This window comes from Monodelphis domestica, chromosome 8 (genome assembly GCF_027887165.1).
Source record: "Monodelphis domestica isolate mMonDom1 chromosome 8, mMonDom1.pri, whole genome shotgun sequence".
Classification (NCBI taxonomy): Eukaryota; Metazoa; Chordata; class Mammalia; order Didelphimorphia; family Didelphidae; genus Monodelphis; species Monodelphis domestica.
In genome coordinates, this window is record NC_077234.1 from 61,553,976 (window position 1) to 61,570,467 (window position 16,492).

The 16,492-nt window shown below is 47.6% G+C and overlaps 1 protein-coding gene across 1 annotated transcript in view; it reads left to right on the forward strand.

The window, feature by feature from the left end:
- The first annotated feature begins 2,916 nt into the window (after positions 1–2,916).
- IRS1 (insulin receptor substrate 1) overlaps positions 2,917–16,492 on the forward strand; it is a 78,608-nt gene continuing 65,032 nt past the window's right edge. The window contains exons 1-2 of the mRNA XM_001373835.4: positions 2,917–3,538; positions 3,976–8,082. Coding sequence (XP_001373872.2) covers positions 4,327–8,058 — 3,732 coding nt within the window. The 5' untranslated portion in view covers positions 2,917–3,538; positions 3,976–4,326 and the 3' untranslated portion in view covers positions 8,059–8,082. The remainder of the gene's footprint in view (positions 3,539–3,975; positions 8,083–16,492) is intronic.

Below are 16,492 nucleotides of genomic sequence, written 5' to 3' on the forward strand. Positions count from 1 at the left end.
GGTCTTACCTGCACTACATTAGCACACTACTAAAAACACCTCTTTTATTCTCGCTATCAGGTCCGACTGGCATTTTTTTTTCCCATTTGGCTTGCTTGGCTGAAAGACTCCCTGCCTCCCTCTAGCCTTCCCTCCCCAATTCCTCAATCCAGCAGCCTAGTGAATCCATTGAACTGCAGTAACTCTTATTGCTGGTTTTTCTTTTCTTTTTTTTTCTTCATCCTTTAACAAATATCTCCTATTTATAGTCTTGCTGATGTGGGCACGTGTGCCAATGTCATCAAGCTGTGGCGGTGATGTGTGTGTGTGTGTGTTTCATGGGGCAGATTAATGGAGTTTAGATAAAACGGAGGGCTGGGATGGGAGGGAATGCGAGGAGTCACCAGTTTTGAGCTGCCACACTGCAGAGATTCGCAGCCCCCCAGTTTATAAATAACACACCACTGAATGGCGTCTACCTCTTTTTTTTTTTTACTATGCTTTGCAACCTACCTTGGAACTCTCATTCTCTCTATCCACCTCCCCTCCTTGCGGTGTATTGAAGGACAAGCCACCCCACCAATCAGCAGGCTTCCCAAAGCAGAAGCCCATGTGTCCTGGGAAAGGCTTCCTCCTTCCAGACGGGTTTTTTGGTTTTTTTTATTCCCCAATCTCACCCTCCTAGCTATTGAGCATGCTCCGCTCCTTGGCGGAGCTTGGAGCATCCTACATTTCAGGAAAGCTTGAGAGGAGGGACCAGTGCGGATCAATACTAGGGCTGGAACCTAAAAAAGACTGCAGAAGAGTGCACTGAGAAGGAACAAGCCATTAATCGGGTTTTGCTTTCCGTGTTGCCTTTTATTGATGGGCATCGTGTCTCTCTGCTTCTTCAGGGAGTCCCCTTGGGTGGGCAGGGGCTACATTTTGTTTGTAGGTCAGCTTCATGAAAAAACAAAATTCTGGGCACACTTCCTGGAGATGAAGGAGAAGGTAAACACCTTGGAGAAGGTGATCAGCTACTGCAGGGTTGTCCGGACAAGCAGAGCTCCTGACCTCGGCTTATGATAGGCAGTGGTAGTAATGAGTTTGTAATCATCCATAATCTTTCTTCTCATTTCCCTTGTGATTACGGGCACACGTTTATTTCATGGCTTCCTGGTGTTATGGTTGCAAAGGATCAACCACTGCAGGGCGGAATTCTTCCTTTTGGCTATTCATTAACTGGACTATAAACTAGGATCGAACCTTTCATGGTGGCCTAATTAAGCCCTAGGTAACTGGCAGCCACTTCACTTCCCTTAAAAAAAAAACAAACCAAAAAAATCCCAAAACACCAAAAAAGAGCCCCTCTCATTGTGTTATTACCGTCAACATTTCTTTGGAGACCCCTCACCACCTGTGTCTGCCCATCATTTTGAAGGGGGGGGAGGGGAAGGGGGACTGGGAGGAGAACTTGTATAAAACCCTGAGAGAGGAGCGTAAGTAATTGCTATCTTCACGTGCTCCTCATACTTAGATCATAGCTGGAAAGGACCTTAGAGACCATCTAGTCCTGCCTGGAGTTCTTAACTTGGGTTCCATGAACTTGGCACAAAAAAAAATGTTTTGATAACTATTTTGATATAATTGGTTTCCTTTGAAATCTTGTGTATTATATATTTTTTCATTTATAGATACTATTCTGTACATGTATAACCCAGTGGAATTGCTTGTCAACTTTGGAAGGGTGGAGGTAGACAACAGGAATCGGTAACCTTGGAAAACTTGAGTCAATTTGTTACTAGAATAAAATAAAGAAAAAAAAAATTCGATTCTGAGAAAGGGTTCCTAGGCGTCACCAGGGTGCCAAAGGAGTCCATAGCACAAAAACTCTTCAGAACCCCAAGAGACCAGCCCACGGGGATAAGAAACTTGCCCAAGGCCACAGAGAGTAGCAGAAAAGTCTCACATCCCCATCCCCGTACTCTGAATTCACATCCAATGCCCTTCTTACACCTCCAAACCTCATCTAACCCACGGTGAAATGGCTGGTCTTGCTGCACCAGTGTTAATCATCTTTGTTATTGCCTCCCTTGCTCCCTCCCTTTTCTAAGTCTGGAAGGAAACGAAGCCTTTTTTTGAGTCCCCCTCTTTGGTACAGTCACATACGTAACCTTTCGCAACAGCCCAGGAACTGAATACAGAATGGGCCTCAGTATGTCTCCTAAAAACCTTGCCATTTTAAAAAATTGAAAGAAAAACAAAACAAAAACAACTATTTCCTTAGACCGATCTGTCAAACCCCTGAAAATCAAAACTACCTTTTAAGACTCCCCGGATGTGTGAACTTGCATGTACATCAGTAAGATCTGCATAGATAACACTAGCTTACATTTATATAAAGCTTACTATGTGCCAGGCAGTGTGCTAAGTACTTTACAATGATTACCTCATGTGAGATAATATAGGGTAGAGACTGACCTATTAGTCACCCAGACAATTTATGAAGCACCTACTATATGCCGGATCCTGTGATAAGTGCTTAACTTTCATTAGACTGAACTGTCAAGCACTCAGACATGAAGTACCTACTATGTGTCAGTCGTACTAAGAACTTTACTATCATCTCATTAGACTGAACTGTCAAGTCATTTAGGAAGTACCTATTATGTACTAGCGACAAGGGGAAACTGGTTAACAACCGTCTACTGCTCCCTAGTTCTCGGTGGGGGTGGGCGTGGGGGGCCTGTCCTTGACCAGCTCTCCACGCTTTTCAGCCCCACGTCTCCCCTGCAGCTGGAGGGGAGGGGGCTGCTGTTTGTTGGCGCACCTACGCCCCGTGGCTGGACCACTCCCCTCTTCCCAGACTCCTTCTAGGTCAAAGCTGAAATAAACAAACAAGCCAGGCTGGAGTCGGGCATGCTCAGTGGGGCCAGGGCAGGTTTGGGTCGGTAAAGTCAGAGGCTTTATTTTGTGTGTGAGTGTGTGTGCACTCTGGGGCAAAGCCACCGCTCCGGGGCGCTGCCTGAGCGCTGGGCGGGGAGGGGGGTGGTAGTAGGAGGAGGGCGGGCGCGGGTCGGATCGGAATGTAGCAACCTCGGCTGGAGCCTCTCGGCGGCGGCGGCGGCGGTGGCAGCTCCCTCCGTCACGTGTCGCGGTCCTGGGAGGGAGACGCGGCGGCGGCAGAGGCAGGGGGGCCCCAGCGCAGGCGGGCCTCGACGCTTGTTTGGGTTCTGTAACTCTCAGAAGAGGAGGAGGAGGAAGGAGGAAGGAGGAGGCACTGCCCCGGCTCCTCCCTCCCGGGGAGAAAGCGACTGGCTAGGACTCTGGTCCCCAACCTCTCTCCACTATCTCCCCGTCACCCCTCGGGGGCCGCCCGGGCGGCAGATTGGAACTAGGGCGCCGCAGGAGCCAGAGCCTCCGGCCCCGGCCGGCTGCATTAGGCATGGAAATGGCCCTTTCTCGTCGAGTGCATGAGGCTGGCCTCGGGATACCTCACGGGTGGCGGCGGCGGCAGCAGCAGCAGCAGCACGAGCGGCGGCGGCAGCAGCCCCGCGGCCGGCTCTGAGATCCGATCCCGGTATTTCTGGGGAGAAGAGGAGGAGGAGGAGGGGTGGGGGGTGGGGCTGCTGCTGGTGAGGCTCCGGCTGCTGCTGGTGGCGGCGGTGGGAGGGTGAGGGTGGGAGGGGAGGGAAGAGAAGAAGGAAGAGGAGGGGGAAAGGGAGGAGGAGGGAGAGCCCTATGCAACGTTGGGACTTGGCAACACGCCTCCCCCTGCCCAAGGATATTTAATTTGCCTCGGGAATCGCGGCTTCCAGTGGGAGACTCAGAAACCCGAGGAGTGTGTGTGTTTGTGTGTGTGTGTGTATATGTGTGTATGTGTGTGTGTGTGCAGGAGAGGGAGAGACCGAAAGGGGAAAAGCAGGCCCCCCCACTCTTCCCCAGCCCCCCCAGCTCCTCCTCCCTGTGCAGGAATCCAGCCCGTGCAATGAAAGATGCATCTTTGCTTCTTCCCAGCGGCGGCTGAGAGGAGACTTTGCTCTCTATGGATTGGGACTGGCCTCGTCCTGGACTGATTTTCACCCCCAAGGGCATGAAACACCCATAAACTCTCTCGCTGGGGATCCTGACTTCTCAAGCAGCTGCTTTTCTTCCGAGCTCCTGGGGGGGGAGAAGAATCAAAAGAGGTTTTGGACCAAGGACAAGGGGGAGGTTGTATTTTTTAAAAACCGTTTTCCCCTCTCTGCTGGGCAGACTTGTTTGCATGTGCTGTGTTTGGGGGAGGTGCCCGCTCTCCCACCCAACCCGCTTGTATTTCTGCCCACCCCTCGTTCCTTGCTCGGTGGCTGGGGCGGCAGCGGCAGCAGCATGGCGAGTCCACCGGAGGGGGACGGCTGCTTCTCAGATGTGCGGAAGGTGGGCTACCTCCGCAAACCCAAGAGCATGCACAAACGCTTCTTCGTCCTGCGGGCAGCTAGTGAGGCCGGGGGTCCAGCCCGCCTGGAGTACTACGAGAACGAAAAGAAGTGGAGGCACAAATCGGGTGCCCCCAAGCGCTCTATCCCGCTAGAGAGCTGCTTCAACATCAACAAGCGGGCTGACTCCAAGAACAAACACCTGGTAGCCCTCTACACCCGGGATGAGCATTTTGCCATTGCCGCGGACAGCGAGTCGGAGCAGGAGAGCTGGTACCAGGCGCTCCTGCAGCTCCACAACCGGGCCAAGGGGCATCACTTGCACCATTCCCACCACGAGGCTGCAGCTTTTGGAGTGGGAGGGGGAGGAGGAGGAGGGAGCTGCAGCGGCAGCTCTGGCCTGGGAGAAGGGGGTGAGGACAGTAGCTATGGTGAAATGGCCCCAGGACCCGCATTCAAGGAGGTTTGGCAAGTGATCCTGAAGCCTAAGGGCTTGGGGCAGACAAAGAACCTGATTGGTATCTACCGGCTCTGCTTGACCAGTAAGACCATCAGCTTTGTGAAGCTCAACTCAGAGGCAGCCGCAGTGGTCCTCCAATTGATGAACATTCGCAGGTGTGGCCACTCGGAAAACTTCTTTTTTATTGAGGTGGGGCGCTCTGCCGTGACTGGGCCTGGGGAGTTCTGGATGCAAGTGGATGACTCTGTAGTTGCCCAAAATATGCATGAGACTATCCTGGAAGCCATGCGGGCCATGAGTGAGGAGTTCCGGCCTCGGAGCAAGAGCCAATCGTCCTCTAACTGCTCCAACCCCATCAGTGTCCCTCTTCGCAGGCATCACCTCAATAACCCCCCACCCAGCCAAGTGGGGCTCACTCGGAGGTCCCGGACTGAGAGTGTCACTGCCACATCCCCAGCTAGTGTGGTTGGTGGGAAGCCCTGCTCTTTCCGTGTCCGGGCTTCTAGTGATGGAGAAGGCACCATGTCCCGGCCAGCTTCAGTGGACGGGAGCCCTGTGAGTCCCAGTACCAACCGGACCCATTCACACCGACATCGGGGCAGCTCCCGGTTGCATCCCCCTCTTAACCACAGCCGCTCCATCCCCATGCCCTCCTCCCGATGTTCCCCTTCAGCCACAAGTCCAGTCAGCTTGTCATCCAGCAGCACCAGTGGCCATGGATCAACTTCAGACTGCCTCTTCCCTAGGAGGTCCAGTGCCTCTGTGTCTGGCTCCCCCAGTGATGGGGGCTTCATCTCTTCCGATGAATATGGCTCCAGCCCTTGTGACTTCCGAAGTTCTTTCCGGAGTGTCACCCCTGATTCCTTGGGTCATACCCCACCAGCTAGGGGCGAGGAAGACCTGAGCAACTATATCTGCATGGGAGGCAAAAACACACCTAACTTGATGGCCCCCAATGGCCACTATAACCTCTCCAGGGGTGGCAATGGGCACCGGTATACCCCCGGAGCTGGCCCCAGCCCTGCTACAGTTGGAGAGGAGGCAGCCACTGCTGCAGACCTGGAGAAAAGTTTCAGAAAGAGAACTCACTCAGCAGGTACTTCTCCCACCATTTCCCACCAGAAGACCCCCTCACAATCCTCCGTTGCCTCCATTGAGGAGTACACAGAGATGATGCCTTCCTACCCACCCTGTTCCTCAGCGGGCACCGGGAACCGGATGCAAGCCTACCGGCACTCAGCCTTTGTGCCCACCCATTCCTATCCCGAGGAGTGTCTGGAAATCCATCCCTTAGAGGAGCGGGGAGGCCACCATCACCGGGGGGACACTCCCGGGCTACACACCGATGATGGCTACATGCCCATGTCTCCTGGGGTAGCCCCAGTGCCCAGCAGCCGAAAGAGTGGGGGAGATTACATGCCCATGAGCCCCAAGAGCGTGTCTGCCCCGCAGCAGATCATTAACCCTGGCCGGAGGCATTCCCAAAGGGTAGATCCCAATGGCTACATGATGATGTCCCCCAGTGGCAGCTGTTCCCCGGATGGCGCAGGGGGCTCAGGCAATGGCAATGCGGCCACCCCTGGGAACAGCTATGGCAAGTTATGGACAAACGGGGTTGGTGGCCACCATCACCATCACCACGGGCACCCCAAGCTCTCCATGGAGAGCAGTGATGGGAAGCTGCCCTGCAGCAGCGACTACATTAACATGTCCCCAGCCGGAGACTCGGCCACCAGCAGCCCCTCCGAGGGCTACTATGGACCAGATGACCCGCAGGGCAAGGCCATCTACTCCTACTACTCACTGCCTCGCTCCTTCAAGCACACCCAGCAGCAGCAGCGTCGAGGGGAGCCCGAAGATGGCGGCCGGCTCCACCACCTGCGCCTCTCTGCCAGCTCCGGCCGCCTTCTCTACGCCACAGCGGCGGAGGACTCGTCTTCTTCCGCCAGCAGTGACAGCCTGGGAGGAGGTGGAGGTGGCCAGGAAGGGGTGCACGGCCACCTCCACCATCAGGCCCTACACCAGCACCTGCCCCGAAAGATGGATCTAGTTGCCCAGACCAAGAGCCGCCTGACTCGGCCCACAAGACTCTCTCTGGATGGCCCCAAGGCCAGCACCTTACCCAGGGCTCGGGAGCAGCCCCAGCAGCCTCTTCTTCCTCCAGAGCCCAAGAGCCCGGGAGAATACGTGAATATTGAGTTTGTAGGTGAGCAGCCCAGCTACCCGCATGGCTCAGCCATCTCCCTCTGCTCTCCCACCGTCAGGTGCCCAGCCCCGCGCCAGCCGGCCCCCAGAGAGGAGGACCCTGGCTCCGAGGAATATATGAACATGGACTTGAGGCCTCCCAGGAGGCCGGCCTGCCAGGAAGGCTTTGGGTCGAAGGCGGGAAGAGCCTGCCCCCTGCCCACCGGGGTAGGTGGTGTGTGCAGGCCCAGCCGGGCACTGCCAAACAGCCAGGATTACGTGACCATGCAGGTGGGTGGGCCCTGCCCAGGCTGTGCCGATGCTTCTCTCAGCTATGTGGTGATGCAGACAAGCAGGGCTTCCGAGGAGTCCAGCGTCCCAGGCGCTGCCTCTGCCGCCCCTTCCCCAGCTTTTACTGCCGCCACCCCCTCCCTCCCCCAGCACCCAGGCCAGGCAGAGCTGGCTAGCCGCCCCTCCCTGCTAGGAGGTCCAAAGGGACCCGGAGGGATTAGCGCCTTCACTCGAGTGAACCTCAGCCCTAGCCGCAACCAGAGTGCCAAAGTGATCCGGGCTGACCCCCAAGGATGCCGGAGGCGGCACAGCTCCGAGACTTTTTCCTCCACCCCCAGTGCTGCCCGGGGCAGTAACGTTGCAGTGCCCTTTGGGGCGGCTGGCGCAGGTGGCTCTGGGACCAGCGGCGGCGGCAGCAGCGAAGATGTTAAACGCCACAGTTCTGCCTCCTTTGAAAATGTCTGGCTAAAGCCTGGGGATGTAGGGGGCCCACCCAGCAGGAAGGAGACCCCCCAGATGAGTGGGGGTGCCCCCGCGGGAGCAGCGGCCGGTTTGGAGAACGGACTCAACTACATCGACCTGGATTTGGTCAAGGATTTTAATCACCGGCCCCAGGAGTGCCCCCCTCTGCTGCAGCCTCCTCATCAGCCCTGTGGCAGTGGTGGGGGCAGTGGCAGCGGCTGTTCCAGTGAGGATCTAAGCGCCTATGCTAGCATCAGCTTTCAGAAGCAGCCAGAGGACCTTCCATAGCTCCTCCTGAAAAAATCACAGCAGGTGAGTTTCCCAGGGAGAAAAGTGGGCTGCACAAACCTGTCCCCTCTTGTTGCCCCTCTCTCCCTCCCTCCCTCCCTCCTCCCTCCCTCCCTGCCTCCCTTCATCCAGTGCCAGACCAGGGATCAGAGGGACACACACACACACACACACACACACACACACACACACACACACACACAAAATTATCGCCCAGCCATGGAGGGGCAAAGCTTGGCACCTAGCAGACTCCACACTGCAGCTGAACGCACCGACCTTGTTTTGTCAGGAGAGTGGGGAAGGGATATAGTTAAGGATTTTTGGCCACCATGACTTATACAGGTGTCTAGAGCTATAGGCATAAAATAGCATAGTATGAATATGTGTACAAACGTGTCTATTTACACACCATTTCTGAGGGTTGTGCCAGAGAAAGAAGCCCAGTCTATTCTTCTTAGTAATTGCAACTGTATTTAAGAACAAAAACACAACAAAACAAAAATTCAACGGACTGCCCCCAGGGTTGGGGGAGGAGGGAGGGGAGGGTGGAAGTGTTGCTACAAAATAATATTTACTTGAGTTTTAAAGAAGTGGCTGAGCACTCCATCTGAGGCTGGTTTAACAAATTCAAGGTCGCCTTGTCAATCTGCTTTAGTCTAGGGACTTTGATTGTTATTTCAGAATGGTAAGGCTGATGCCTTATCATAAACAGAAATAGAAAACCATATTCAGAATGGCTTTAAACACTAAATTCTAATCTAATTAAATATATATATATATATTAAGAATGAAGTAACATTAGGCAAAGAAATAAGATCTCTCTTTGTTCCTGAATCAATATTCCAACAATATTATTCACACGTAGACACATCATCTCTTAGGCATGACTGTTTTTCAGACAGGATATGCAGTAATCCTCTGCATGCAACTGGGACCCATTATTAGTGAAGAGTTATGGAGGTTCATTACAGTGTGTCTGTATTACAGTAGTCTGCTTTTGGAAATGTCTGTTCTGAGCCTGAAATATCTGTTGGGGGCTACTGTCCAGTTTATTTAAAAGTACTTAAGCTATTTCTGTTTGTGGTGCTTGAAAGGAATAAATCAAGAAATGAGGGGGATTTGAAAAAATTGTTTCACATAGAACATGAATGAATTATGTTAAATCCATTTTCTGTATACTTTCAATAGTAAATGTTGAAAGTTGACTGGAAATACTTATATGGCTAAGCTTGTGCTGAGAATGAACATAGTTGCTGTTGCCTATCCTTTCCCTCCATTGAGTATATTTCTTGCCTAGCTGTAGTCATAGCCATGGGTTGAACTGTGAAGTACTTTTTGCACATAATGTGATGAATTGGCTACTAAGAAGTTTCTACCATTTGGAAACAATTTATTCGAGTGAATTGGTTATCTTGTGATTTTCTCGTTCCTATTTCAAAGACCAGCTTTCTTTTTGAGTGTTTTGTTTTCTTAAGTGTATGAGTTCATTCATAAAATATTGATTTTTGTACCGACCTTTCAGGCAAGTCAGTTAATTTCTATAGGGACAATTTCCTTGATTCTAGTAGCTTTATACATTTGACCCACATCAATCATTGTTTTGTATTAGATGTATGAAAACATACTGACAGAAGAGCAATGACATCCAGTTTAGGTTCTAGGGATGTGTCAGCAGAATGATGTTTACTTATTTATCTTCTGTATATGTTTGCTTGACCCAGATGGATTATGGTGTGGTGGGTGTAAATATTTGGAATGAAATTTATCAATGAAGAACTGTCTTGCTTCTTTGAAATTAGATTCCTAGGAGTATGAGTCATCAGCAGAGTAGACAGAAGTAAAAAGATGTTGTTTCATCATTTTTATTCATAGCTGCTCCATAATCAAGCCAAAAAAGTGATCAAGAAAGTAGACCTTCAGAAATATTCTTCCCAAAGAGAAATGTGTTCTCTTCAGGTGGAAAAGGATTACCCCAAGTCTATTTATTCATAAAATAGTCCCTTTTTTTGCCTAAAGCTTCCAGTTCAAGGCAAATCTGTTCATTTCTATTGTGACCTTTCCTTTGCTTCCATTGGAGGATATATTCTCCTTAAAATTGACATTCATATCTTGAAAAATAACTTGGGACAATCAAATCCTAATAATTATGGAATAGGATGTGTGTATGAGAGAGAGTAATTCCTTCAGTATTTATTAGTGAGATGGAAACTTGTTTGGAATAAGATGTGTGTATGAGAGAGAGTAATTCCTTCAGTATTTATTAGTGAGATGGAAACTTGTTTATCTTCAGTATATGTTTGCTTGCCCTATATGGGCTATGGTGTGGTGGGTGTAAATATTTAGAATGAAATTTATCAATGAAGAACTGTCTTGCTTCTTTAAAATTAGAGTGGGGCATCTCCTCTTAGGTGGATTGGGCTGTTTAGGGGCTCGTGGGAATAATGGGCTATCATACAAAATTGGGGCACATTTTCTTCTATCTTGACTGCTTTTTTTAGGCCTGTTTTCAGTTAAGTGATATTTTGCTTCTCATGATACAAACATGAATTCTGTAGGTCAGTAGTCTGACTTCTGCTCATTGAGCTAAGTAAGTTTTACATTTGTGGGGGGAAAAACAGTTGTAACTTCCTGGGAATTTATTCTCTTTTCACTCAGGTGGGGCTCCTTTGAAAGACCTAAGGTGTCAGTTTCCTTCTGTTAATTACCAATTACATGTAATAACGAATTGCCCCTTCCATTTTATTTCCTCACCTTTTTTGGATTCTCACCTCCTTTCTTTCCCTTCTCCCCAACAGCCCCCTGCTAACTTCCCTCTCCCCTTACCTCTAGTGTCCCATGCTAGGTTTCCTTTTCTTGGATCCCCAACACCTGGATCCCCAATTTCTTCTCTCTAGTTCAGCAAATCGGAGTAAGCCATTACAGCTTGGTCGGCATAGAGGGAAGCAACCGGGAGACCAGAGAAACAGTTCCTGCCCTTGGAGAGCTTACAGTCAGCCTTTAGAAGAAGCTGGAGGGACCAGAACCGGAGACTGAGGGAACTGGAGATTAGGGGAGGGGGTAGGGTGAGGGAGCGTGTGTGGCTTCTGCTCGCATCTCCCGCCTTTGTTTAATGCTGACCCCCGCCCCACCCCCATTCCCCGGACTTCCCCAGCCTGTTTTTGTCGGAGCTGATCACCTCCAGCAGCCTGCAGTGGGAGGAGCTGGGAGCGCAGCTGGGCGGGGAAGGAGAGCTGGGCGTGGATTGGAGAGGAGGAAAACCCGGGAACGTGGGGAGCTGGGAAATGGGGTTTTCGGAATAGACCCAGGGATTCCGCTGGCGTTTGCACTTAGATGCCCGGGGCTAATAGGGCGGCTTTGATTCGGAACCTCTTTCATTTGGGAAGAGCGGCCAGGTCGGGGTGGAACTCCTCGCCCCAATCCGGACCCCCCATTCCTGTCCCGTCTTCCTACCTCCATTTTCGGGGAAAGCCACGTGGATCCTTGTTTTGTCCCCTTTCTTTTTGTCTTTGTTTTGGTTTTGGGCGCTACCTTGTTTGGCTTGGTGGTTTAAGGTGGTGTCTTGTATCCCTGGACTAATCTCGGATGCTCTCTGCTAGCCAACCCCCAACCCCCCCCCTTCCTGCAGTCCTCCTTTCTCTTGGTCCCCAGCTTTTGTTTTCACCCCTGTCCTTAGGGTCCCCCATCCCCATTTCCTTTAGGCCTTGCTCCCTAGTCTGGCATTTCTGCCTGGCACCTGGGGAAGTGGTAGGTGTGGCACTCCCCCCCCCTCCGTCCCCACCCCGCCAAGCGGTGGGGAGCCTCCAGAGATGGCAGCAGAGTGCTCTGCGGCTTAGGCAGACTAGAGGCCCTGGCATTTGGCATGGATCTCCAAGGCTGGCAAGGACCAGGCAAGGATGGGGAGGGGGCTGGGCTGCAGCTGGGGCTCTGTCCCTGCCTTTCCTCCTGCTCTGGCAGGGCCAGGCGCCTTCCCCAGCTCCTCTGGCCAGCCAGTGTCCAGCTAGCATTCGGATTTTAGTATTGACCTCCTTCCCCCCACTGCCCCTTTACAAGACCTGCCTGATTTTTGCATCTACATCTGGTTGTGAACTCCAGAAGGAAAATAAGTCAGAAGAGCCCCAGGGCAGGCTGGAACTGGACCCTCTTATTATTTAAAAAACAATTCGCCCCCCCCCCTTTTTGGGTATCCCCAGTGTCCCCCACAGTTCCTGGCACACGTCTGGCACTTAATAGATGCTGCTTCTTGTCTAGCAGGTGCTTAATTGTTTCTCCTTGATGCCTGAGTTATGTTGTTGCTTTATTTTGGGTGATGATTTTCTCCTTTTCCCTTCCTTGGAGGTCTCCTAACTCCATGTGCTAGGAAAGTTGTGTCCAAATGCTAGACTGGCCTGGAAGTTTCCAAGAGAATCTTGGGTTTAAATCTTTAAAAGGAGGGATTGCAATGAGAGAAATACAGAAACAATAATTCAGGTCTTTTGTGTGACATTCTCCAGTGATTCACCCATCAGAAAGATAGCAGCTTGTGCTAAGAGTTAAAAAATAAATCCTAAACCAATAAACTGTATGAACTTAAGAGAATATAATAGATAAAGGCACTTAGACTTGTTAGGTACCCAAATAATAAGTAGGAAATGAAGCTTTACTATATATATATATATATATATATATATATATATATATATATATATATATTTTTTTTTTAATCCTTGACTTCTATCTTAAAATCAATACTGTGTATTGGCTCCAAGTCAGAAGAATGGTAAAGGCTGGGTGTGGGGGTTAAGTGACTTGCCCAGGGTCACGCAGGTAGGAAGTGTCTGAGACCTCCCCTCTCTAGGCCTGGTTCTCTATCCACTGAGCCACCCGAGCTATAGTATTTTTTTTAAATCTATTATAAAATTCGAATCAATCTAGCTTAATTTTAAGTGAGCAACATAGGACAAGAGAATCCAGTTTTAAAAGTTGATTATATTTTGTTGCCTACCCACATCAATTATATGACTAAATATAATTACAAATATAATGTGAAATATAGACTTGTCATTTTCATTTGTTTTACAGACTTAGACTATTCTGTTCTGATTTGTTCCTCTCCAAAAAAAAAAAAAAGAATGAATGAATGAATGAATGAATGAAAGGCAGAGGTGGTAGGAAGAACCCCCTTTTCTCTGGACTGACTTGACCTGTGTGGCCTTTGTTCTTTGGCTTCAACTAGCTCTGCCCAAGGTTCCCTTCCCTTCACTGAATCATATGTCCTGAAGGCAGTGCTTTTTCTTAGGTGCTGATTGAAACATCACAAGGGAACAGTGTATGATTTGGCATGCTCTGTAAAATAGATGTTATGTCCTAGAATGACTTTCAAGTAGATTGTGAAGTTCTTTGATTTCAAAATAACTTGAACAGCCGAGTTCAAATCACCCGAAAACAACCATTTTAACCTCATTGAGGCTAATTCTTGAGATTTACAAATAAATCCATAAACTGAAAATACTTTAATTTCTCTGCTTTCTCCCCTCCAGAACCATTTTTAGTATTACATTGTACTTTTGGACAAATGGTTTGTAACTCTTGCCTCTGTTATTGTCCAAAGAATAAATAAATGCTGTCCATGGTATTTAAAAGCCAGGACTTTGAATTGCTCAGACCCAGACCATTTTTCTCTTTGTAGATCTAATCCTCTTAGACAGGTCCTAAAATATGACCTCTTTTTAGGAGGCAACTACTAGTATTCCTTTATTGGGTTATTTAAAAGACATATTAATATATAAAAGTTATGTATTTGTGGATTAGGTTAGTCTAGTAGACACCAGAAAGCCCTAGTTTGTCCAGCTATGGGTTTTTGAGGTACAGAGATTTTATTGCCCATCCTTAGCTGCTGAAGGAAGATCCTCAGTTTGATTCCAGGTTGGCCCCAATAGCCCAGGGAATTCTTGGGTGTCTTTCATTTTGGAAGGAAAGTGTCCAGATTTTATCAGATAACCTTTAGGACAGCCTTACCTTCTTCAGTGACCCTCTTGCCTAGATTGAACCACCTAAAAAATCTCCACACTGAATTGTTCTTCTAGACTTATAATCCGGTAAAAAATTCTGGTCTCCAGTCTGTAGCTCCCTGGATGAACATGCCACTCTTCAACAATGTTGTACAGCTATGAAAATACTATATCATGAGTAATCCTAGTTCATATTATTATTGCAGTATTCATAAGACTTTAGTAGACACTCACATAAGAAGGAAACATTTGAAAAAGTTGATTTAAAAAGTGGAGAAAAGCTCTGCTTTGCATTTATACACCTAACTAATATGGCAGATTGAGAGGCAGCCTTAGAACCCTGAAGAACGAGTCTCAAGTCCCACCTCTACTGTGTAATCTTGGGCAATTCCCAATAAATTCCATAAAAGAAGTTCCCATCCCAATGAAATCACAGGTCCAGGCTCTAGCTCTACCCTGAAATCCAGTGGTTTTGTTTTCTTGTTTTGGTGTATATATAAAAGAGGTAAACATTTCTCATGATAATTAAATTAGTTTGGTCCAGAATTTTCTTCCTTAGGATTTCTGACCAGTTTGCATTGGATTATATATACCTTTTCCAGTTTTCTCCTGAGGATTTAGTTTTGCTCTATCCCAGAACTCTAAGCTTTCTGTCTTACCTTGCAGATTTCATAGATCATTAGAATAGTCCATTGACTTTTTTCATTCACTGCTTCACTGACTTAGCCTTTTCCAATCCTTCTCTAACCATGGTAGTAATCAGATAAATTTCTTAGCTCCGTAATATATAAATGTTACCTTTTCAGCTTTAATGGCAATTGAGTATAATGGAGCTCTTAACCGTCTTAAAAAGTATCACTGTCCTCCTTGCCCTCTTTGTCTGCCCTTCAGGATGTGAAATATTGGTTGAGGTAGCAGTTTATTTCCCTACTTTATAGGGTTTTTGGTAATTACATTGAAAAGAGGCATTCTCTTATAATTAACTTCTATAGGTCAGTGATTTTTATAAATGGTCTCACAAAGAAATTAGGGCATTATAAATTCCTTTTTTGATAAAGATATTTTGTTTTTAAAAGGATAAAGCTTATCCTTCCTCTGGTTATAGTGATATAAATTATAGTTTCATTATCTTTTGATTCATTTCATGGATATATTCAATTTTAAGAAACAGTCCTAGTAGCTTAATTTATTTTCTTTTTGTAGTCAGATAAACTCTAAAGGAGAAAACACATTGATTTATTTTTATCAAATTCCATTTTAATATTAGTAAAATTTCTATTGATGAGGCAGTATGAGCTGACCCAAGACTCATGTTCAAATCCTTCAAATCCTGGGATACTTAAATTCTTAATCCTGGAGGCAAGGCTAATTTATTGACAAGTTGCCAGTCTGTATTTTTGGATACACGTACTAGACTAGGAGTTCCCTAAATAAATGAAATCATAATGTAGGATGCCAAAAACATTGAAAATGATGCATGGGGCAGCTAGGTGGCCCAGTGGATTGAGAGCCAGGCCCAGAGATGGGAAGCCCATGGTTCAAGTTAGGCCTCAGACACTTCCTAGCCGGGTGGGTGACCTGCAGGCAAGTCACTGAACTTCCTTTGCCTATCCTTTACCACTCTTCTGCTTTGGAATCAGTATACAGTGCTGATTCGAAGACATGAAGGTAAAAATTAAAAACAAACCCAACAAAAACTCACAACTATTTTTGTAGGTCAAAGAAAAGTAGGGTTGTTATAGTTGTCACTACTTTGGTATTTCTTTCTCCTGTAAAATAGAAACCACTTGAGAGCAGGAATTCTTTCTTTCATGTTTTCCTATCTCCAGTGACTAGCATAGTGTCTGGCAAAGCATAGACATTGAATTATTTTTTTTAATTGATCATTCACAGAAATGATAGCATTTTCCTCAACTTAATTCACAAAAATAGGAAGACTTTTATATAACATGCCTAAGGGTAATCTGAATTCTTCAGAAAAGGTGAACATAAGCCAATTTAAAGATAGTCTTGGTAGTGATCTTTTAAAATCTATATTTTAAAATAACATAATTTGAAATAGATAAGTTTAATATACTAAAAAAGGCTACTTTATGTAGGATTTTAAATCTTATTTTCTGTTTTTAATTTAAAATATTTGCCAGTACCAAAGCTCTGTCCCTAGATTTGTGGATGCATCAAAGATGGCCATAAATCAGAGGAAAAATCTAATCTTTTTAATGTGCTATCCTTAGTGCCCTCTTATATTGCACCAAACTGTTTCATTAATGTATTGGTATGTTCTGGGATGCCTTAGTAAATAATAAATTGTTAAGATCTGTTTATTGTTAGCATGGGAAGTGAACCTAAAAGGTTATAAGCTGTAGTGAGTAAAAGAGTCTTTAATAAACTCTCCATTTGTTTTGTTTTGTTAACTCAAAGGCAGTGATGGGCATTCTCTGATCTTC